This window comes from Cebus imitator, unplaced genomic scaffold (genome assembly GCF_001604975.1).
Source record: "Cebus imitator isolate Cc_AM_T3 unplaced genomic scaffold, Cebus_imitator-1.0 Scaffold327, whole genome shotgun sequence".
Lineage (NCBI taxonomy): Eukaryota > Metazoa > Chordata > Mammalia > Primates > Cebidae > Cebus > Cebus imitator.
The window spans coordinates 2,473,124-2,498,440 of NW_016107642.1; the positions used below are offsets into that span (position 1 = coordinate 2,473,124).

Genomic DNA, 25,317 nt, shown 5'->3' on the forward strand with positions numbered 1-25,317 from the left:
AAAATATGCTGCTTCTATTTTTCAGCCCTTTACTTAGTTTCAAATTCTACTGCTATAACCCATCACTGGTTTCTTTAGTATGGGAAAAATCTCAAAGAAGCTTATCTCCCTGTAGTGATGAGCTATAAAGGGCTTTAGGGTATGGTGGGATCTCTGAGGGTCTGCCAGAATGTGCTAGGCAGGGTGTTCTCTTGGGCCCTGGTGCAGTTTTCAGTATAAGCCTTTAGCAGCAAACATGAGCCAGAGAGTGTAGGCGAACGTGGAGTGGCTCTCAGCCAGCCTGATGCTATGAAAGCCTCTAATCCAGCTCCTCTTTTAACTTTTTCCAGGCCATAAGGGTATGTTCTGACTCAGGGATTCTTCCTACTGCTGCTTTATCTGATGTCGTAACTGGTCCCTCCTGCAAGACCTGGAAGAGAGTTACCCTGACTTGGAGCAGACCTTCCTCTACTTCAGTTTCCCCTCACCCCTGTCCCAGGTTCTGGAAGCAGAGGGGATGTAAGGTCTGAGTAGAGTTTTGCTTGAGCTGGTGGGTGACCTTAGGGCCATGGTGGCTGAGTCTGCCGCTATGCCTACCAAGCTTTGTGTGCTACTCACTGACTCTGTTGCCATGGCCCTCATTGCCTACAGCCTTTCATCTTATGTATGTTTTGTGGTCACTGTTGTCATGCCACATGAGCTAATTTAAATGGAATTATTGGTCCTACATTTTTTGGTCACTTGAACCCTCTGCAGAACTAATATGTGTTTTAGAATGACCATGGAAAATATGACATCAACACTGAGAAGGAACATTTTAAGGTTGGTGATACTGATTCCACAGCCTGCCACACTCTTACCCACAACGAGGCCTTGGCCTGGTTATCTCCCTTTCCAGCCTGCAGAAAAGCAGGCTCTGTACCCAGATGTGAACAGCTGTGCTTCAAGAACCAGATGCGCAGCTGCTAATGTATCAGGAAACCTGGGCTGGCTGACAACTAAGAGGAAATGTGCTCTCATCAAAACATGCTTTTAAAAACTGTACTTAATGTGTAGAAATGTTACAATAGAATTTTTTTCACCTCAAGAAAAAATGCCATTGAGGTTTGATTTCAGGCAAGCTTGAAGTTTTCTGTTTCCATGTAAGTGTGGAGCAAGAGGGCACAATTTCATGAAATACTGTGTAAGATGCTTTCTGGTGTTTAAGATAATCACCAGGCCTTGCGTTGGTGGGATTTTTTTCAGTCTGATTTTCAAAGCATCAATCCTAATAAGGTGCTTTTGGCAAGGAAACCATTTCTGGAAGATGATATACTAACAAATATTTAGAAGAAAATTTGCTTTCGTAAAGAGGAGGAAATTATTTAATGCTTTAAAAGTCCTGTGTTTTTTGGCTATTAGCATACATAAATGTGTGTTTAATAAGGCAAGGCTGTATTAATTCAACTTTTCCTTTCCAATAACTCAATGTATCCTGCTCAGTGAATGGGAACTACATGCAGTAAATTCACAGGAAGATTGAGCTGTAAACTTTACAAAGGATTGCTTAGTCACTGATGGAGTCTTAAAGCAATTACTCACTATAGATTTTTGACGGTGAAATATAAACCAATTTTGGTAAGAGTAATAAAAATAAGTAATTACTAATGCTTTGGATGCAGCTCTAATGACATAACTTTCTTTCCACCCTCTCCCCATCTTATTTTTACCAGTAGGTTGTGACAGTTGGAAGTGTCGTGTACAACATGCTGCGATTAAGTCTTTCACCCACCTTTTCAATGGGATTACATCTGTTAGTTGTCCTGGCTCTCTTATTTTCCCATGTGGACCACGTAATTGCGGAGACAGAAATGGAAGGAGAAGGAAATGAAACTGGTGAATGTACTGGCTCATATTACTGTAAGAAAGGGGTGATTTTGCCCATCTGGGAGCCCCAAGACCCTTCTTTTGGGGACAAAATTGCTAGAGCTACTGTGTATTTTGTGGCCATGGTCTACATGTTTCTTGGAGTCTCTATCATAGCTGATCGGTTCATGTCCTCTATAGAAGTCATCACATCTCAAGAAAAAGAAATAACCATAAAGAAACCCAATGGAGAGACCACCAAGACAACTGTGAGGATCTGGAACGAGACTGTTTCCAACCTGACCTTGATGGCCCTGGGATCTTCTGCTCCTGAGATTCTCCTTTCAGTAATTGAAGTGTGCGGCCATAACTTCACTGCAGGAGACCTCGGTCCTAGCACCATCGTGGGAAGTGCTGCGTTCAATATGTTCATCATTATTGCACTCTGTGTTTACGTGGTCCCTGACGGAGAGACAAGGAAGATTAAGCATTTGCGTGTGTTCTTCGTGACGGCAGCCTGGAGCATCTTTGCCTACACCTGGCTTTACATTATTTTGTCTGTCATCTCTCCTGGCGTTGTGGAGGTCTGGGAAGGTTTGCTTACTTTCTTCTTCTTTCCCATCTGTGTTGTGTTCGCTTGGGTAGCAGATAGGAGACTTCTCTTTTATAAGTATGTCTACAAGAGGTATCGAGCTGGCAAGCAAAGGGGCATGATTATTGAACACGAAGGAGACAGGCCATCTTCCAAGACTGAAATTGAAATGGATGGGAAAGTGGTCAATTCTCATGTTGACAGTTTCTTAGATGGTGCTCTGGTTCTGGAGGTGGATGAGAGGGACCAAGATGATGAAGAAGCTAGGCGAGAAATGGCTAGGATTCTGAAGGAACTTAAGCAGAAACATCCAGAGAAAGAAATAGAGCAATTAATAGAATTAGCTAACTACCAAGTCCTAAGTCAGCAGCAAAAAAGTAGAGCCTTTTACCGCATTCAAGCTACCCGCCTGATGACAGGAGCTGGCAACATTTTAAAACGGCATGCAGCTGACCAAGCAAGGAAGGCTGTCAGCATGCATGAGGTCAACACTGAAGTGGCTGAAAACGACCCTGTTAGTAAGATCTTCTTTGAACAAGGGACATATCAGTGCCTGGAGAACTGTGGTACTGTGGCCCTTACTATTATCCGCAGAGGTGGTGATTTGACCAACACTGTGTTTGTGGACTTCAGAACGGAGGATGGCACAGCAAATGCTGGGTCTGATTATGAATTTACTGAAGGAACTGTGGTGTTTAAGCCTGGTGAGATGCAGAAGGAAATTAGAGTGGGTATCATTGATGATGATATCTTTGAGGAGGATGAAAATTTCCTTGTGCATCTCAGCAATGTCAAAGTATCTTCCGAAGCTTCAGAAGATGGCATACTGGAAGCCAATCATGTTTCTACACTTGCTTGCCTCGGTTCTCCCTCCACTGCCACTGTAACTATTTTTGATGATGACCACGCAGGCATTTTTACTTTTGAGGAACCTGTGACTCACGTGAGTGAGAGCATTGGCATCATGGAGGTGAAAGTATTGAGAACATCTGGAGCTCGAGGAAATGTTATTGTTCCGTATAAAACCATTGAAGGAACTGCCAGAGGTGGAGGCGAGGATTTTGAAGACACCTGTGGAGAGCTCGAATTCCAGAATGATGAAATTGTGTAAGTTCTTATATTATGTGTGTGTATGTGTGTGTGTTTCAGTGTGTTTATGAATGTGGGTCTGTGCATCATTTTTTAAACTAAATAGCATACAAGGAATGGAATAACTTTTATACAAGACCATTTTCAAAATATCAGTCCTTGCTTGGGTGCTGGTTATCAATATGCTTTACACACAGAGATCTTAATTCTATTTACATCAACATTTTATTTTTACTTTTATACATATATGCATTTTAAGTATGTTGTGACCCTGATAAAATGAGCGATGGGACACCATTTGTCAGCTTACTTAAGACAGGCTGAAAAACTTGCATTCTATTTTGAATCACATGTTATATATTTGGAAAAGGAATATTTAAAATATCACAATAGGTCTGTAACTTCATTTCTGAGTCCAAATTGGGAAAACCCAAAAAGGAAACACCTCTGAAAAGAATTTCCTGGCTACCAGAGCTGACTGAAAATATTTTTGTGGCTTTTATGTGACATTGTGTTTTGTGACAATATAAGTTAATGTTTCTGCTTAAATGCCATTGGTAAATTGTGACTTCATGACCAACCCTCCTTCTTCAGTGTTATGCCAACATGGGAAAGGCCATCCAGCCCTTTTGTAGTTCCAGTCTGGTTTTACTTTATGTGCTTATTAAACAAACCCTCTGCCCCACTGATACAGTGATGGGGAGAGAAATAAGATTCTGCCCATGTATCTAGTTGACGAGGTGTGGGTCAGAGAAAAAAAGAAACAATTTGTTCTTCGTCTTGGCACTTTATGGTGGCACTGTGCTCATGTAGTAATATGAAGTACCCCAGTTGTGCAATGATTCTTCCACTGAGAGTTGATATTTAGAGGGCTGTTCCCTCTTTGCCTAGGAAGGGATGTTGCACTCAGCTCACCAAAAGCAAAGCAGAAGATTTGATTCTATGAACAATTTCTGGAAGGAAGGAAGGAGGGAGGGAAGGGAGGGAAGGAACCTGTAATATCTGCAGTATAACAAAGGATATTTAAATGAATGATTATATTGGTTGAAGCATTGGGCATTTAGAAATTTCAGGAAAGCAAAATAAATATATAAATATAGTTCTAAAATTGTTAATTCTTATGTTAATGGCATGTGATATGTCAAATGATGAATACATGCTCTTTAAATAGGAAATTTCTCCTACTGAACGTGAGGGAAAACAAACAAGGGAGGGGATGGGCAAAGAGAACAGATTTTCCTGAATGAGACTTTCAGTGCCTTTACGACCTTTGTTGTTACCGTATAGTGATAAATAGTGTCAAGTACAATATCGCAATGAAATCAAAGCAGAGATTATAATATCTATCTTCTGATTTGTGTAGGGGGCATAGTGTTTTGATTAATATCTATTTTATGTTTATTATGTTAATGTTCCACTTATTGAGATGTGTTTTGTTGGGACACTTATTTTACTGAAAGATAGTTATCTAGTAGAAAATTAATATCCTTCATATCTAAGAAAGAATGTTTCCAATGGTCTTGGATTGGAAAGTTCCTGTGTGCCCAGGTTAACACACTTGAACTTTATTCTTTTGCTAGGAATTCTTTCCCTATTGATTGTATTTTCCCTAATGATTATGTTTTCTAATCATTTCAATTATTGAACGATTCTGTAGTAGACAGCACTTATAAATTCATGTAAAAGTGTATTGCATGTTGTTAAAGGTATATTTCATGTTGTTAAATGAACTCATAAGGGTAGCCCTTAAAACATCTTCAGTCTGTGTTTTGTTTGTTTGACTAAGGATATTTTCTCTTGAAAATATTATCTTTCTTTTTCTTAAGAATAAGGACTCTATACTGGTTTATTTGAAAAGCAGTCTTTCCCTATCTATTCTGCTGTTCAGGACTTTTACCAAACCATAAATAAACAATGTTCTTTTGGGTGGTACAATGCAGAAGAATAAGGAAAAGAATTTTTAAAAAGGATTGACATTGATTTGATAGAATAACTTACTCTGCCAAGCTCCATTTAAAACATTCATTCTATGCAATTAAATTGATTTTATTCTTGCTAAGGAAGGAGTATTGCCAAATTCCATCTTTAGAAATGTAGATTTCTTGTGAAAATTGGTAAACATTTGTGGAGTTGGTGAAAACTGGTTAATAATCCATGCCATCTCTGTATATATGTTCTTAGGAGTATTCTAAATCAATCACAAGCTTTTTGCTCTATAAAATTCTTACTATACTTCATTTGCTCAATAGATATGTGAAATTTTAGAATTGGCAAAGTATTTAATTTGTAAGTGGAATGAAATTACAGCCCTATGTTTTTCTTTTTAGAATTTTAATTTTTAAGAGATTTCATCTTGACTTCATGGAGTTTTATTACTGACAAGCTTTGTAGATGCTAAATAGGTCTATTGATTGCATAAATTTGTTTTTGTGACTGGGATTTAACCTTAAATTAAGCACCAGGATTCAAACACAAGGTTTCTAAAAAAACATATTATCAAAGATAATGTTGATCCCATATATTGGCTATTGTGAATAGTGCTGCAGTGAACATTTGAGCGCATGTGTCTTTATAATAGAATGATTTATATTCCTTTGGATATAAACCCATTAATGGGATTGCTGGGTCAAATGGAGTTGTGCTACCTTGTTAGCAGTTCAGAAAACATTAATTTTTAAGGATCGTTTTTCCTTTGGCAGTTGTCTGTTTTCCATAAGTCAGATCCAAGTGAAAGAGTTTGTCATTGTGCGATGGAATCGGATTATGTAGACTAAACCCAAGTTGTCTTTAAGAATGAATTTATATCTCATCAAATTGCATAGTTAATCTTGAAAGATGTCTGTCCTCCTTTAAAACCTACAGTATTTAAATAAGGCTGCTGGCACCACTAAGCTTTATTAAATACTTTGAAATAAAAATTTGTTAGTTTAATGTTGTGCACAAGCCTAAACAAGGTAGAAATAAGGTCCAATCTGATTAAGGATGGAGAATAAAAGACAGTATAGCTTTATTGATTGTTCAGTTCCAAAAACAAGATAGATTCCTAGTCTTTGATCTTATTTTTAGTGTAGAAGTAGTCATTTAAATTTATAATATAAAAATATATATACATATTTATTAATATTCTTACATAAATGAATTGAATTATTTCAACTTGACCATTTCTAAGATCAAAATGTATTTGAGAAAAAAATACTGCTAAGTGATAAATGCTTGTAATTTCTAATAAAATATATTTTCAGCAAAACATTTTAAAATTATGAAGCAAAATCCCATTAGATAGATAGCAGCTAGCACATGCTTTTTTATAAACTCAATCAATGACACATTCTAAACCAATGCCAACTAATCTTGACTTACAACAGGGAATTCTGTCTACTGCTAACAGCCAATAAAAAATAAATGAAGAATGTGCTAATTTGATTTGTGGTTTTGTAGGTAATACCCACAAATTTGAAGTGCTGTTACTGATTGTTCTTTAATGATTCTAGTTTAATGGTAATAATTATTACAAAATATCATTTGGTATTCCAAGATCTAACATCAGCTTAACTGTTTTGGAAAATGTTAAGGCTAATGAACTAATGTAGCTACAAATCAAATTTAATTACTTAGTTATAGCCCAGCAATAATAATATTTTTGGAAGACAATTCAAAAGATGATGAGCATTTACCATTGTATATTTTAAATACAGAGTTGAAAAAACAGTATATAAGTTAGAATATTTACCTAATATACTCCTTAGCATATCAATTTACCAGAGGTTCTTAGTCATAGTATAATATATTAAACCATGGGTCTACCCAAAGTTAATTTTGTTTTAACAACTGCTACATTTTTAAGTAGAGTTGTGACTTTGTTAACTTTAGGAAATAAGATGTGTAAGACATCTCAAAAACTATAGCTGTCTGATGCTCAATATTTATATCACATTTTCCACTTTTTGGAAACAGGTCTAGAAAAGAAAATTTTAGCATTATATCGATTCTACAATATTATTATTACATTCCAGGGAAAATAAATATCTTGTTTTTGCTATTTATGGGACCTGTGTCCTTTTCCTGTTCTATAAAATTCCACAGGATAAAGACTTAGCTATTTTAGATGGCAATTCGATTCTGAGAGTAGAACAAAATACAGTAAGACAGCCACATGCAAACAACGTGAAACAAAGATGTTAAGAAAACTTGAATTAATAAAAATAGAAGAAAATTGTGTGGGGAAATCAGAAATTATGAAAAATATTAGAAAAAAACCACAAGACAAGAATGGCTGTCAGCACATACTACTTTAAATCCAACATATACAAGCTTTACTTAATAGCAGTAGAATTTTATCTGATATCTTTAGAGCATTAAAGTGATGGATGTATGATATTTATATTGACACAGAATTTTCCTAGGTAATGGGCTAATGTAAGAAGTTTGTATGAAATAACTTTAGCATTTGAATGGATTTCTGCTTTAGTGGATTATCTTTTCAGACCAGAATATTTATCTCTTTTTAGAGCCAAATCACATATAGTATCATCTGCAAACCTAAATTATAACTGCAAGATGTTTTTATAAATGCATGCTTTCTGAATCCATAGCTGTTATAAAAATAAGATAGGATAAGAGCCAAAAACATTTATGAGTCTGAATTTAGTACTATTAGGAGCCTAAACTGATTATGTGCAGAAAGGTTGTTTACCATGTCAACCAGATTGCCATAGTTGCTATTATAATCTTATTTTTCAAGTACTAATTAAAGCTTGGGGTTGTAATATCATTACGTAAAGGAATTTTGTCTTAGCAATTGAGATTTCATAGTTCAGCCACATTGAAGTGTTTAAACTATGGGCTTTTTTGTTAGTCATCTTTCAAGGCCATTACTAGGAAGGCTGATTGCTTTACTGGGTTAGGGGTAAAGGAGAATTTATGCATCAGTTAATCAGCACATACTTAATAAGCTATGGACTTGTGGCCAGCATTGGGCTAACAATTATGAAGAAATAGGACAAATATACTCCTTATACTCTAAAAAGGGAGATCATGAGATGGTGCATATTCTGATAAGTAGAAATACCATTATAAAGGCATTGTGTAACCTATAGGAAGCCTTAATTTTAGACAAAATATTTTCATTGCTTTTGGAGGACAAAAGCATAATTTAAAAGAAAAATTGGATGTACATGGTAAGATGGAGTTACACCTTGGTAAATCTAAGAGTAAGGGCAGTTTCAATAGACAGGACCATTATCAAAATTAATGAAAGACTCAGTGAAAGTACATTTTGTGTAAAGGGATTCTAAATCATGAGGGTATGTAAATCAATCTGAGTACTTCTTTTAAAGGATTATTGTTTGCAGAACTCTTTTTGTTGGTGGAATGTGTAGAAACAAAATTTAGAAGACTAATGGTATTAGACAATGTACTATTTTCCAAGTACTTTCTCAAATGCTTTTTATACATGTAATTATAATGACCCAATGAAGTAAGTGACATTGCAGATGAAAAAAACTGAAACTCAGAGATTAAGTAACTTCTTCAAAGTGCTAATAAATTATGGATCTAGGATTTGAACCCTTTTCTATTTGACTTAAAAGCTTATGTGCTTGTTCCTCCATGCACTTTGCCTCTTGAAGATCCTAAAGAGAATGTAATAGATTTGTAGTAAAATGTTGTACTTTACTTTGCTCTTTGTGAATGAGTCCTTGGGTCTCAAGGAATGGGTCTGCTTTACTTTAATCCTATAGCCATTGAGCAACTTTTGAGCAGTCTTTAGCCATTGACAATCATTCACTGTCACATCATTTCTCAGAGATAATACTCTGCCACCGTCCTGTAAAATCTGAGTGGATTTTACAGTAAGCTGTGAAATAAGAAGAGGTTTTCTTTGCTTTACTTTACCTAGGATACCATTAACCCAGGGAAGGAGATTTAAGCATACTTAATTCTTTTGAGGAGAGCAACCTTGAGGGTGTTATGTGTTGTTATTTTGCTTCCCTGTCAAGATAACAAAGCTGAGATGTGGAAAATTGCCTATAGGCAACATTGTAATATGGAAACTGTAGAGGTTTCCCTGTAAACTATCTTCATCATCTTCCCTTCATGGCTGAAATCTGCCCATTGGAGATTGATTCTTTGGGGTGGAACGTTGATTAGTCCCTTATTACAATGTGAATGCCATGAAACTGAGAAGTTTAGCCTTGCAACAGTAGAGTAAAATGGCTCTGGGCCAGGTGGTGGAAAAGGATGAGAAGACAGCTGAATGTACTGTGGGTAAGTGGCATCTTCATAACTGCCTTGGGTGAGCCTGCTGAGGGTCCCAGTGGAAGGTGCTGAGTGGGCCGGTAGGACCCAAGCTGCTGTCTTCCCACAGTGCCTTGCAGTTCCTGCCCTCGATTTCTAATGGGAAGTCCAGAAGGTCCTGGGAGGGAAAGCAGCAATGAACAATATGGGAAGAATTATAGGAAATCTCCTCCACTGCTTCCTCTTCTGGATTGACATGCTGCCTACATAATATCCATCTATTTGCCAAAGGTTGAGCCAAGCCAGTGCCCTTTTTTTCCACAGGCCTATACAGCTGTTTCACTATAGAGCCAGGCTAAATAAACAGTTGTGTTTCATTTCCTGCCTTTCTCCTGAGGAATTGGTGCTGTAGATGACAATTTCTTTCCTTCCTACAGTTTCTCCACAGGGTCAAATATGGGAATAGGCATTGTGTTCTTTGGTGACAGTTGAAGAGATGAAGGCAAGAGGGAACAAATCAGAACCTGGGTCCCTCACCTTTCAGGCTGGTGGTCATGATAACAGGGCAACCAGGGATTTGCAGTATACTCAGCAATTCACATATTAATAAAATAGCCTGAGGTATTTTCCAGATACAGTTTTTTGATCTTATTTTTGCTTTTCTATGCGTACATGTGAGATATCTGGGGTCCTAGGTATTCTGAAGCTTTGTGGTGACACTTGCAACCACACCATTTTTCCGTGATAGATTTCCTGAGATAAAGATGGTCTTAGGAGGATCCCTCAACTGGGAAATTTGAGCTCTGTCTCTGTCCCCTACTAGCTTTGTGTCTTTCAGCAAGCTACTTAGGTTCCGAGTCAGCTTTCTCACCTGCAAAATGAGGATGATGGTGGCAATGGTGCTGTTGGTGATGGTGGTTATGGATATAGTGGTAATGATGGTGGTGATTTTGGATATGTTGGAGGTGGTAGTGATGGTGATGCTGATGGTGGTAGGTGAGGGTGTTGGAGATGGTGGAGGTAGTGATGATGATGACACTAAGATTTATTAAAAAACAAGATGCATGCTATTCTTCTTAAAGTGTTCATATGACTTAATATTTACAACCATATCAAGTAGCTACTGTTATACCCATTTTACAGATGAAGAAATTGAAGCTTAGAGATTTAACTTTCTCTGGGTTACATAGCTAATAAAGGGTGGATCTAGAATTCAGTAGGACTGCTTGACTGTAATGCCTGTAGTGTCTTATTAAGAGCTGTTTCTTCTTTGAATGGCTTCCATACACAAGGAGGAGGATGTTGCAGGTTGTGGTACAGTGACACTAACCTCAACACATGCTCACGCTGCTCAGAAGATGAGAAACTAGAGCAGTCATTTATCTTTTCTGGGATTCTGGAACATGTATTAACCACATGGCTCTCAGTGCCCTGCTCTCCATTAACCTAGAAGACCATGAATAGCTGAGTTTGAGAGGCAAGGGAATGCTAAATGCTGTGGTCCCTCCGTGTAGCTGACCTACCTAGTTATTGTTGGTTTTGGTTTGCTTTCTCTCACACAATGTTTATTTCCCCTCGTTCCTAGTTTTTAAAAAGAAACTTCTTTATTCCTACTTTTCTGACATTGCCTGCATCAGCACTGTAGCATTTAACTTCCTTATATGGCTGAATAATGAATGCGGCTTTTCTTCATACTTAAAATAGTAGTTTCTTGGTCTTTTTAAAAAATATGTTACCAGACAATCTAAATTAAATTAGTGATAACAGAGAATTTGTATCAGGGGATGCCGTTACCTTGTGTCTGCACTAAAAAGAGGTTAAAACATTATATTCTGTGACCCTGAAGGTGTTAATAATTCTTAACAGTAAGAATTAATTAGGAGACTTTCCTAGAATAAGTGACCTGCATGATAGTTCATCTTATTCAAACAACTTAGAATTCAAACCTCCGCAGCACATAGAATTTTTAGATATATTTTTAAAATTCCCAATTCCAAGTCCTTCTTATTTCTGAATTACATTCTCTCTGGAGGAAAAGAACAAGCAAAAAATTCTACCTACAATCACATGAATGTCCAATTACATCTTTAATGTACTTTACACAAAACCAACGTTCAGGTGTTTCTACAACAAATTTGTTTTCGAAGAAGGTGGTTTTATTTTAATTTTTACCTTATGTAGGCAAATTATTGGTCTATTTGGAGTAAGCCTGATAGCAATGTGTTTATAAATATAATCTTTAAAAGACGCCTGAAACTGTTGGCTTTCAACAAAGAACATTTGCTTACCCCCCCCGACACAATTTATTATTTATCAAGGAAAAAGTGGGAAAGTAAAATTAAGTCCTATTTGTATAGGGTTTAATTCTTAGGGCACAATTAAAAAGAAAAATCCTAAAGTTACAAGGACAAGTTTCCTTCTTGCACACTAGCCATTACAATCTTAACTTGACACGGTTTTGAAAAATGAGCTATTCAGTTCAGTGTATATATCTGTGTGCCTGGAATTCATATATCACCGGGGGGGGGAGGGGAGGGGGAGAGAGAGAGAGAGAGGAGAGGGGCAAAAATGGAGGAGGCAGAGAAAAAAGTGGAGGAAGGGTGAGTAAAAAGGAGGGGCAGGCAGAGAAAGAAGGAGCGGGGAGAAGAAAGGAGGCAGATGGAGGGACAGAGACAGAGACAGAATATACAGCCCTGATTAGACTTCAGCTATGACTAAAATGAACTGAAGCCTGGAATTAGTCCATACTCTTGCTCACGCAAACAGAAGACAGTATCAGAGTAAGGAAATAGAAATGGGATTCACTCAAGCTGCTTCTTTATTAAAAATAGACAGCAACTTTGTCCTTGAAATCAAGTGTACGTGGCTGAGTGTGTTTGAGGAGCCAGAAGTAGCCCGTAGGATCCAGAAGGGCTGGGGTCCTATTCATTGATTCCTGCTTCCAGTAAATGTTCTATGAGCATCAATCCCATGCCAAGCCCCTTGCAAGGTTCTGGGACTACAGTGGTACCTAAGACATAGCCTCTGCCATCTCCTCTAGCTTTACTAGAAGAGATGGATGTACAAATGTTCATATATGACAGTGTATATGTTTAGTCACCCCCAAAGCCTCTCTGTGCCTTCTTTGATCTCCTTCTCTCAATGCCACCTGATGGGGCCCTTGCCACTGGTGTTTAAGCTGAGAATGAATGATGATGAGCTGTCAGCATTGCTGTCTGCTCTAGCAACACTAACTTACTTCCTAAGCCTGCTTTTCCCCAGAAGAGAATCACAGGGCTCTCTCTCCTTTCCTGTCCCTATCCCAGATAGCACCTGTCACAGTTTGGCTGCCCTCTCTGATGGAGACCAGAGGAGCAGAGATTAGGAACAACTCAAATCTGATTAATTTTTCATAGCAGTAATGAACTCAGGAGAATGTGAAGTAGGGAAAGAGTTTTGTCTTCAACTTTTCTTCTTAATCCTATGCATTACTAGGAAGCATATGTTACTGACATCTGAGTCCTTTCTCTAAATGGTATGTTTATTGAGCCATAAACAAATGAGGCTACTAAGGACATTGGAACTACTTAGCCAGGAACCTGATGAGCTGGGGCTCAGTGTCTTCGGGGTCTCAGGCTTATGTGGCCTAACACCTCAGAATACCCTAACATGGTATTGAAGGAGGCCAAACAGATTACCAAGAAAAGATGAAAGGTCAGAGGTGAGACTATTTCTGAGCTGTTGTTATTATGCAAAAGAGAGCTCTATAGGGGTGGTTTCAGGGATGCTATAAGCTGATATATTATAGAAAGTAATTTATCTGACCTACACATGGTCTAGTAGAATGGAATAATATTAATATAATGAAATAATGAACATTAATAAATATGAATATATAAATGTGGAGGGCAAAATAAAACAAATATAAAATAATGTAAAGAATATTAAGTCCAGATACTTATCTGGCAATATCTAGAGCTAAACTATCCTGCGGTTGTTAGTTGTTTGGTTAACTTAAGTGTCCTCTATAGGTTTGGATTATTTTAGGGAAGGAACATCTTTCCCAATATTTCATTCCTTCTGTAGCGATTGTAAACTATATTCTCTTAAATTGATCTGGTTTTGATTACTTGATTATTCTATGGTCAATTCTTATATATGAAGCACTTGAGACATTTTGAAGTAGGCCTGAGTCTTTGGCCCTAAAGTTTTCCAGTTTACTGTTTTACGACTGTGTGTTTGCCTTTTGTATGTGTATGTATATTTCCATCCATACTATTGGTGTGCCCCACTCCAGCTATGTTTATTTTAAACGTTTTGCTTCCCAAACATGAACATGGAATAAAAGTGAATGGTAGACGTTCATTGTGGACACAATGCCATCCAAAAGCCAGTTTTGCTGGTAACCTAATGACTTAGAGCACAGAGTTTGGGGCCATACTCTCCTGGGTTAAGTCCTCATTCTATCTCTGTGGCTTATGCCTGTGGTCCCAGCTTCTAAGGAGGCTGAGGTGGGAAGATCACTTGAGCCAGGGAGATCGAGGTTGCAGTGAGCTGTGATCACACCACTGCATTCCAGTGTGGGTGACAGAGTGAGACCTTGTCTCAGAAAAACAAAAACAAAACAAAAGAAACAAAAACTTCAAAATTTTCAGCAAAACTAATCCTAACACTTGCTTTGAGAGCCAATAAAATACTATGTTAAATTGAATATTAAGAAACGTGTTGATTATGTTTTTCTTATGTCAGTTTGCAATTCCCAATAATGTCTCATAGGTTAAACTTCACAAAGTTATTGCTCTTCTTTGATATTAGGGAAGAGGATCAGAAAAAAAATCTATTGGGTACTATGCTTATTACCTGGATGATGAAATTATCTGTCCACCAAACCCCCGTGACACGCAGCTTACCTGTATAACAAAGCTGCACATGTACCCCGAACCGAAAATAAAAGTTATATAAAAAATTAATAAAAATACCAATTGGTCCTACTGAAGACAATGGCAAAACTGACGATGGGAGAACTCTCTTTGTATAACCTTCAAAAAGCAATGAAATATCAATAGCCTAAGAAATTTTTATTTTTGGCCCTTCACTTTATGATCTGCCGTTTTCCAGAGGGAAAATGTGATGCTTAGGGCAAAGCTAGATTTTGATAAAGTTCTCTCTGGCAAGAGGCTTCTATTAGATTGGTGTAAAAGCAGTTGCTGGTTTTGTCATTACTTTTAAATTAAAACCAACAATTCCTTTTGCACCAACCCAATACAATACATAAAGAATATAATCCAGGAGACAGAATGGAATGCAGAGGGAAACAAGTATTTAGGGGTTCCAGAAGCAGCTTGTCTCATTAGACTACTAGTCTGGTTAGTTGACCACCAACTAGACCAGCAGCTTTGGGCGAGTCATTTCATTTCTCTGAATTTCAGTGTTCTTAATAGTAAAACTAAGGCATTAAAGTAAATGATGTATGGATTGTCTTTCATCTCAAAAATGTTTGCTGTCCTGAGGAAAAGCAAAAATATTTTTTAAAAAAATGGTGTAACACCGAATAAGATTTACAGTAAAGTATAAGGAAATGATATTTATTTTTGTTTTCTAAATTACCCTATGCCTTAGTTTTTTTAAAAAAATATAGTTATTTGCCAAAAAGAAATATTTCGAAAGACAACAAATATAAACAAAAATAAGAGAAGCTTAAATCCTTGTTTCTTAGTGAGTCTTGATAAGTTATGATCTTGTGGAATTACATATGTGAAACGGATTGATCCATTATTTTGTCAAATTTGTTTCAGTGTTTTATGTAAATTGACATTCCTGTCACAGGGTATTTAGGATGGCAATATAAATTCTTGCACAAATCAGAGCACTTTTGTGAGTAAAAGAGTGCACTATTAGTAATTATGCAGGTACATAATTAATAAGTGTGGTGTAGTCACCCTAATTTGAACATCTCTGTGCTTGCTCTTTCAGAAAAGTAGAGATTGCTTTCTTTTTGTGTGTGTGGGGAGGGGTGGGGGGAGATTCTTGCCCCATCACCCAGGCTGGAGTGCAATGGCACGATCTCAGCTCACTGCAACCTCTGCCTCACTGGTTCAAGCTTCAGCCTCCCAAGTAGTTGAGATTACAGGCACCTGCCACCATGCCCAGCTAAATTTTTTTTGTATTTTTAGTGGAAATGGGGTTTTGCCATGCTGGCCAGCCTGGTCTGGAACCCCTGAACTCAGGTGATCTACCTGCCTTGGCCTCCCAAAGTGCTGGGTTTACAGGCTGCACCTGGCGGAGACTGCTTTTCTTTGGAGTCACTTGGAATAAGAGAGCAGTAGTCCTCAGAAATGATAGCCTTTGCATTTGATGTTTCCATTTGTTTGCTTTACCTACCCACATCCAATCCTTTTTTGTAATATGGCTTGGCTGGTAAACATGCCTGCTGGAATGAAGACAGATAGAGGAAAGTAATTAGATTAGTGGTAATGGAAGAGGTAATCCATTATGCTTACGCCACAACTCCAGTGGTTTGCTAGTCAAACCACATTGGCAGTTTTCTTTCTTTCTTTATTTTTTCCATATGGATTAAAACAATTGATTTTTCTTCTATGCCTTCAGAGAAATTGTAGTTACAGGTGAAGTAGGTGTGTAGGATTCTTAGTAAATTGTTGCCTCTGCAGCAGTCAGAAAAGTTACCAATTATGTCATTATTTTTTCTTTTTTAATGAGAGAGACTCTGAAGTCCCAGCCCTTAAAAAAAAAAATTTTTTTTCGGCAACATCAAATTTTTTTTCAGCAACATCACCACCTCTCCAGCCCTGAGACCTGGTCTTACCTTATCTGACTCTTAGACTTGGTTGTTCAAGCCTGGAGAAGTGATTGGTGCACTTCTAACTTACCGTGCCTGATAGACTATCCTCATCACCCTTCTTCAGCATTCTATGAACACTCTTCAGAGTCCTGTCCTTCAGTGCGCTTTCATTCCCTTTTACAACAAATTCCTGAGCCGTATAGTTCATGCTCTTTGGTATCCAGATGATGTAAACCTGTCTGTGTCCTTCTTTCCCAATATTGCCAACTGCAGAGAGTTTTCTCCAGTTGATACCTATTGTCTTATAAATATGCATCTTTGTCTTCCTTATTTAACCAATAGCATTTGTTTTTCAAGATGATTTGGTAGGAATAAAAAGAACAATATTGATCTTTAGCAAAGGCCAATTTAATTCAAATCAAGTTAGCTATATGTTTCCATAATAAATATATTGACCTAGCATAAATATATGGCAAATTAATCATTTTTATTGATTTTTAAACAGGAGAAGAGCTATTGAAAAAGTACCTGAGCAATGAATAAACCTCCAAGAGACTAAAACAAGTCCTCATTTAAACGTAAAACCTAATTAAAGAATGTAATATTTTAGTTGATCAAGTGACAGATAATGATAGATCAATCAAGGCAAGAACAATACAGAATTTAGCACAAGGAAAAATCAGTCATGCAAGTACAGAATTGGAATCATTAAGCTTGAAAATATTCTTAAGTAAAATAATTTCTGAGAGCTTTAATTATCCACACATTCAGTGTTACTCAGCAGATGTACAAATAACACTGTGTGCTGGTCCCAGTGTGCCAGGGACAGGTCACACTCACCATCACATTGAAACACACCTGTTGCTAAGTCTCATGAGGGGCCTCATACGTGGCTGCAGGTGGTCTACAGATGTTTGCTTCCCCATGGTCTAGCTGACTTAGTGGCCAAAATCTCAACAGCTCCCAGAGTTTTGGTCTTAAGATATTATTTTCCAGCAAAATCAACACTGAAAATAAGAGATAGAAAACAATACAGTTTCACTCATTAGTTGTTCTGTAATGACTTTGATTATTTTATAAAATGCTTGAGCATGAGCAATACTTTTATATTAGAGAAATCAAGGTATTGACTTTCTGTTTCTAAGTTGTTCATATTATGGTGCCATTAAATGTTGGGTTACTTCTCTCACATAATTCTTACATATTTTTTATTCGTATAAAATATGCTCAACAAATGAATTTCTTAGCAACTGTTAGGTGGCAAATTAATCTGTTTTATTATATGCACACCTATTAAGACACATTGTCATGTGCTTGTAATGGGTCAACCCATAGTTGCAAGAGAACCATACTGCGTCTTTTTCTATGTACATGTGTTATGCTTCTATTTATCCATGGATTAGTAAATATAAATATTTGTCTTATGAACAAAGGAAATTAAATGAAACTTCTTGGCATGTAATATATCTTTGTATGCCTTTGAGCTCCTACTTAGAAGACATTAATTTGTATCATGCTGTGCAATTATATGTGGTAAAGGTCTCAAGCTACAGGACATGAATGTTGTCACTTGCATTTAAAATAAGACTCTAATACAATCTGGAGAGAAAAAAAACAAGTTTAGAATATAAAGCAGACCAATGTTAACTTCTAAATTCCTCCTGACTTTTTCTTTATTAAGAAAAAAGGGTTTTTCTTGCAAAGATTCTTAAATAGATCATTTTAAAAATCAGCAATGATAACCAGAAAAAATACCTAGATTAGACTTTAACATTTCAGAGGACATTTTGATGGAATTGATAATACCAAAACTATGCACCAATAGTTTTCATCCATAGGAAAATTATGTTGATGTCTTCCTAGCTGAGCTTATCATGATAATACTCTAAATTTTTTATCATGATTGACTCATGCCTTTGCAATTTTAGCAGCTGTGGTTTTGTGGACATAATATTAGCCAGTGAATTTACCATGAATTTCTGAAATCAATAACATTACTTGTGCTGTCTTTGATCTATGCAATCAGTAGTGTCTATGAAGCACATTCTAGCAAGGAAACAATGTGAATCTCTCTGCTCTTAAAGTAGTCCCTCCATTCCCATGGTCAAGAATCCGTTTCAATTAAAACTGCATGCCCCTTCCAAGGTTGTGTTAAATTTATGGCAACAAATTCTGTTACTTTCTAGTTATTTCCAGCTTTTAATCTAGTGTCTGGTATACTATAAGTGGTTGTAAATAGATGATTACAAAAGAGATATAATATCCCTCTATGTAAAACAGCTTTTGTATTCTCAAGAAGGAGAAGTAACACATTCATGAAAGCTAGTTTTATGTGAGGTAAGTTAAGTATACTTAATACACTATCAGGCCATCTCACCAAAAGGGTTACAGCATTTTATACACATGGTCACAGTTGCATGAGATCACTTTCTCCATGACATTAATATATTTTGACATATTGCTAAGCAGCCTGTGTAATATGAACAGTATAGCAATGCCATGAAGAACATGAGTTCTGCAGTCTGTCCATTTGGTTCAAAACCCAGCTCAAATATTTATTTGGAAGGTAATATTGGGCTAGTTATTTAACATCTGTGCCGTTTCCACACATAATGACAAGATAAATTATTCTATATCAATGAGTTTTATGAAAAGTAAATTACATAGTATGTACAAAAAAGAACTATGCCTGACACATGGTAAAAATAATCAATTTTGACTGTTGAGTGATTGATTATAAAATAACTCAGATGTGTGTATAAAAATAGGATATCCAATATAAGACATTTTTTAAAGATAAGGAGAAAACTGTGATCAATTTCACAATCCAGAGATGGCTACTTTTTACATTTTAGTATGTACAGGTATAACCTTTGTTTTGGTCTTGCGTTTTTTGTGAAGGTTTGCACTAGAATTATTCATTATATGAATAAAATTCTTTAAAGTCTCAATATCTATTATTTCATTAAATATATACAACTTGTTTAATGAGGCCCCTATCTTTTTATCAGGTTTTTTTTAAAACTAATGTTTATGCATAAATAATATTATAGTAAACATTTTTGAGAAAGCAAAAAATATCTTGACTCACATTTTAGATTAGTTTTTTGGGCTAAATTCTTAAATTGGACTAAATAGACCAAAATGTATAGACATGGCAAGGCTTTTAATAACTTTCACAAAGCTATTTTAAGAGAATCTGCCTGAATTTACATTTCTAATGTATATGTGTAATTTTCTGATGAGACTGGTCGTTAGAAAACCTTACCAGTGCTTATATATGGAAGTACTTTAAAATTTTTTACTAATATTTGCTGAGTGTATGTTCTGTGCAAACTGTTATGCTGGCTATTATTAACTTTAGATCAGTTACCTTTAAAATGTCCCCGGGTTTGAATAATAACTTTTATTGCTCAAAACTCTTCTTAAATGCTCTTTGAAATTATCTTCTGAGCTATAGATAATACCTAGTTTTTTAAAATCCTTGTGGCATTATCTTAACTGATCATTTATTTCATTCCAAAGTCTTAGTGCCAGACAACTTTAGGCTGGCCCCAAAATCAATTCCAATCTAAAAATAATTAGTTATTTTTCAAAATCATTTATCAAGCCTGTAGCCGTATTGCAGTATTATAGAAAGGGCACGTTCGTGGGGTCAAAAAAATCCCATTTTGAATCCCATTTGCTGGTGTTACGTGCATGGCTGATTTAGCTATGTGTTCTTGAACTTCGTTTTCTGAGAAATGGTAAAAATAATTCTCAAAGTGCTATGATGGAAATACCACAAGATAAGGTATGTGAAAGCACTTTTAAAAAATGACATGCAATGTATTCTTACGAAAATTTGAAGAGAACTTAAAGGTAAGCTCACAGTGGAAAGATATGTTTAAATAGCGTGTCGCCACAAAAAATGATAACTGTGAGGTAAAGTATATGTTAATTAGCCGGATTTAACTATAGTGTATACTTCAAAATATGCTATATATGTAAATACATTTTTTTCTCAATCTTAAAAAATAAATGAATGCATTTAAAAGAATTATGACTATATTTTCATCATAGGAAAATCTTACAATTTTGTTTTTCCCCTGAAATATTTGCAAATAGACTACCTCCAGAGTTTTCATCTTTGCTGTAGTACTCATATACATTAAGCTATAGATAGAATATAGGGGCTTCTTTTATTAGTCACCATCTAGAAAACTTTTAATGCCAACCAACTGAAATTACTTTCAATGTGATCCCCAGCATTGAATGTTATTTTCCTCCTAATTTGTCCAGTAACAGGTCATAGTGAAATATTTTGCTGGTATTTCTGGTAACTCAGGATAGTTTAGTGTTTTGATGGCCTGATTCTGTTATTACATCCTTTCATTTCCCTCAGAGAGGTACTATAATAATCGAACTACCCATTTCCAAGATTTATTGCCTAAAACTTTAAAGAGTCATGTATTCTATCCCTTAATTTATTAAAAAGTTAAACCTGAAAGTTTTTATTTAATAGATTTTCTTTAGTATTTGCTTCCAGAAGTTGCCTCTTTTTTCCCTCTATTCCTTGTCTCCACCCTCCGCCTCTTTTCCTTTCTCACTCTTAATCCATGGTTGCTCCTATTCACTAGGTTATTTTAAAATAGCTCACAGAACTCCATTTTTGGTGGTGTGGGGGTGGTAGACAGGCAATAGCACCACTAATAAGTTAGCAGATTAATTGGTTGGTTGACAGATAGTAGTGAAATTGAAGGCAAAGCAGGGTCGGGGGACCACACATAAATGACTACATTCTCACTGCCACTTCTACATTTTAGATGGATCATGGTGAATGATGTGGCACTGGAATGCGTATCTCACTATATTTTGAACAAGACGATTTCTACTGGGATTATATCCAAAAACCTGAGCATGCGATTGCTCTTATTCCTTTCCATTCTCCAGCCTCATTATATGCCACGGCCTCTGACACTTTTTCTATTCAGCAGGCTGTACAGTAGCCGCAGGTTGGGCTGTAAGAATTGGAGTATTCTCAAGGAATGACTGCATACCTGCTCTTGATAAATGGCAGCTCTGATACGGTGTTCTGTGTGAATGTTTCTGATCATTTGTGAATTTAAGAATCTTTGGGGGGGGTTCAAATTTATTTCTGTCCAGAAGCTTGCTCTGGACAATTCTAAAGTAGGAAGTTCTTGACAAAGAGCCTAAGAATCCATTATCTTTTGGCTATAATGCAGGACAGAAATCCTGATTTTTTTTTCTTGACTCCAGCTGTATTTCTGAAACCTGAATCTACAGATTTGTTTTTCTAATAGGAAAAAAAAAATTAGAATATACCCCAGTAACAAAATATGATTGAGAACTTGGCGGAAGTATTTTAGTCAACGAATAGGTTCTTTCACATGAATACCAGAGGCTGTACCAATTTGACTATTTCAGGGAAATTTGTTCTGTCTGAGAAAAGGACCCTGTATTTTTGGCTCATTTTCTCAAAATACAAATGACTATAGAAAAAGCAGCATTTTACAGGTCTGTCTTGAATTGGTGTGTTTGTAATAATGTCAAAAGCAATATTTAATATAATCATTGACTATTATTTAAAATATATTGTATAATTACAACATTTTTCGTTCTTATGTAGTTATCAAGAACATTTTGTGTTGTTTTCTTATTTTTCTTTCTATTCCATTTTTCTTTGGTTCTTATGGCTCTAACTTTGTTTCTATTTCAATATATTGAAATTCATTACTTCAGTTAAAATTTGCTCAAATGCTGTATCTTTCAGCATAGGAGAATTAGTCAAGTGCAAGTGATAATGAATTTGAAGAAATGTTGATCATATTCATGAATTCTAAATATCTAATTGGGGCCCCTTCAAAATACAGGTCTTTCATGCTGTTTTACCACCACTGCATATGTGAAGGTCTGCTTCTGTGTGTAGAAGTTTGTTAAAAGCTATGCCATTGTAGTTTCAGTTTCCTAAGTTGGGCCACCTATTCGTTACTCTTACTTTTTCAAAGGTATCCTAATTGCTGTCTTCCCTCACCCAGACTCAAGCAGTCGCAGTATGTTTTACTGTGTCCCTTATGTAAAGGATGAAGAGAAGAATCTCTTGAACCTGGGAGGCGGAGGTGGCAGTGATTCAGGATTGCACCATTGCACTCCAGCCTGAGCAGCACAGTGAGACTGTGTCTCAAAAAAACAAACAAACAGACAAATCTGGTGAGTGACATACTAAGATCACACACTTATAAAGGGGTGGAACTGGACCTAGAACCCACTAAGCCTAGTCCTTAGTCCACTCTGCACTGTCATCACAAAGTGAAAAGATCTATGGCGAAGGAATTGAGAGAACCCAACACAGGATTGCCTTGTTACTGTGCTATGTATATGCAGTCAGCAAGTGATGTAGATATGGGGAATGCGTATCCTATACGGTTTCAATCCAAAGTGGCAAGTTTGATAAGTTAGGTCCCTCTGCATATATCTCTGAGCGTTGCTTTTACGTGAAACTAACAGGGGATGTGCTGACAATGGTTAGATTGTAGGCGTGGCTGGAAATGCAGAACCACGCTGCTGTCTTAGTGGTGACCTCTCAACACTGCACACACAGCCTTGAGTGACAGAGGTCCTTGGGTTCCCACAGCTCTGCCACACTGATCTTAGTCCATGCGGGAAGCTGTTCCCCTCTTCTAGCTTACTAGATACCATCTGCTCTTAGCCTTCACCCTAGACCATGCGTTGGCACCTTTTCCTACCCTCGCCTGTTTGATAGTGAAAAGCTGTACACTTTGATACCTCAACAACCCATTTATAAGTTTTAAATTTTTCTGATTTATTACATATACATTATATATACAATAAATAAATATATATTTAATAAAATAACTATTAAAATTGCCTGGGGAATCTTCTAGCATCTTGGAAAAATATGCATTCATGAAGTTACAAAGTTCAGGAATCCACAAATCTCTCAAAACAATGATATCTTCTATTATTTTTACATTGCCTAACAAAAAGAAAATAAAGGCAGATCATATTTTATATAATCTTTGGCTTATGCGTTTAAATTTTTGAGAAAATGAAGAATTTAAAACCTGAAATCTGTGTCTACATGCATTTGAATACGTGCACATTTTGTAAAGGTGACTGACAACAAATGTATCCAATATTAACTGCATTTTTCCATGAGTGGAAACGATTTGGGAGTTCAGTGCAGTAGAAAGAGGATGTTGTTGTATGTACAAAATCATTTTATGTAATATGTCTTCCGTCACTGTATGCTATACATACAACAGTATGTATAGCATACAGTGACGGAAGACATATTACATAAAATGATTTTGTGAAGAATATAGCAGTCTTTGGAGACTCAGCTAACAGATTTTTCAAAGTCATGCTAATCATTTTCAAAGCAGGCAAATTTATGGAAATGTAAGTTAGATTTCAGTTAGATACGAAACTGATTTCAGGTCAAAGCTTATTCATACCATCAGAATATTTTACAGTTGGAAAGTTGCATGGATTGCCCAGAATAGGAGGAAAGGGGAAGAAAGAAAGAAAAATGCCAAGGAAAAAAATAAGGCACCTGTTAGCTCAAGCATAAACACTGGAACTCATTAAAATCATTAAAGATTAAGTCAGTTGAAAAGAATTACCTCATTTTTCCCATTCTAACATTCCTAAAAAATAAACACAGGCAAACCAGCCATAAACCACTATGCAAGTAAGTGCTGCAGTGCAAAAATAAAAATTTGAACTGCACTCTCCTTGTTGGAAATTGGAAGATGAACTGTGGCTTGGGATCTCCCAAAAATTCTAGTTAGTAGGATGTGCTAGAAAAGGAGACAAGTGTTAGATCATGACACACATCCATTTTATTTTAAAGGCATGCTCTTAAAAAACACCATTTATGAGGTATGGAAACATTCATGCACTTTCCTTAAGCACTATATATATTTAAGACCTTCCTTGGATTTGATCCATAATGTTTCCCATATTTATTTTAATTTTTCTTGCAGAAATTGCTTTAGCAAGTGTAGGTATATGTCTCATCCCAAGTCTAAACCACTAATCTTGCCCTAGCATCTTCTCCACTCAATAATAAGAATGGAATTCTTTTATGCTCTGAAATTTGGCACTTTGTCCAATAATTGGGATATTTCTTAGGGGAATTAAGAAGCATGTTCCCCTGGCACTTTGCCCCTTCTGCCTTATGAGGACTGCTTCATTTATATCATTGACTGCAATCCTCTTTTGAAATGAGTTACATCCTGTGGGGCTGGGGAGAGGGAGTAGCATGGACTTACTCAGTGGTTCAGTGAATTACAGAATTTTCATGGGATTATAAATCCACTTCTGGATACAAGTATTTGACAAACAGAAATAATTGCTGTTATCCGTAAGCTTTCATGGGCCTTGAAAAGAAAGGAAAATTAGTCTTTGTCAATTGCTTGGATGTAGCTTGTCTATAAAAAAAAAATCACTGTGGCACCCTACTTTTCAGCATTCATTTGAACAGCAATGGGGGCCTTTTTGGACAGCCTGTTTAACTGCTCAACAGCTAGCTTTCTGGTTAATTATGCATTTCAAGCTAGGAAGCAATGCACTCGTGCCAACTTCAAACTGCTGAAATAGTCTAGTTCTGCTTTCAGATCATGAAAATGCAAGAAATGTCAGCCTGAGTCAGATCAATGGCCTTTAGAGCCCATATTCTATCTGTTAATAAATATAGGACATGGAAGACAAGTGAAGGAATAACGATTTATTAATTATTTCTTGGATTTCTTTCCTAAACGTGAACAAACTCTGG

At 36.4% G+C, this 25,317-nt stretch overlaps 1 protein-coding gene across 1 annotated transcript in view; it reads left to right on the forward strand.

Moving 5' to 3' along the window:
• The window catches only part of LOC108286721 (sodium/calcium exchanger 1), a 36,922-nt gene extending 19,756 nt beyond the window's left edge, over positions 1-17,166 (forward strand). The window contains exons 3-5 of the mRNA XM_037730024.1: positions 1,695-3,527; positions 8,914-8,918; positions 17,153-17,166. Coding sequence (XP_037585952.1) covers positions 1,695-3,527 — 1,833 coding nt within the window. The 3' untranslated portion in view covers positions 8,914-8,918; positions 17,153-17,166. The remainder of the gene's footprint in view (positions 1-1,694; positions 3,528-8,913; positions 8,919-17,152) is intronic.
• The last annotated feature ends 8,151 nt before the right edge of the window (positions 17,167-25,317 follow it).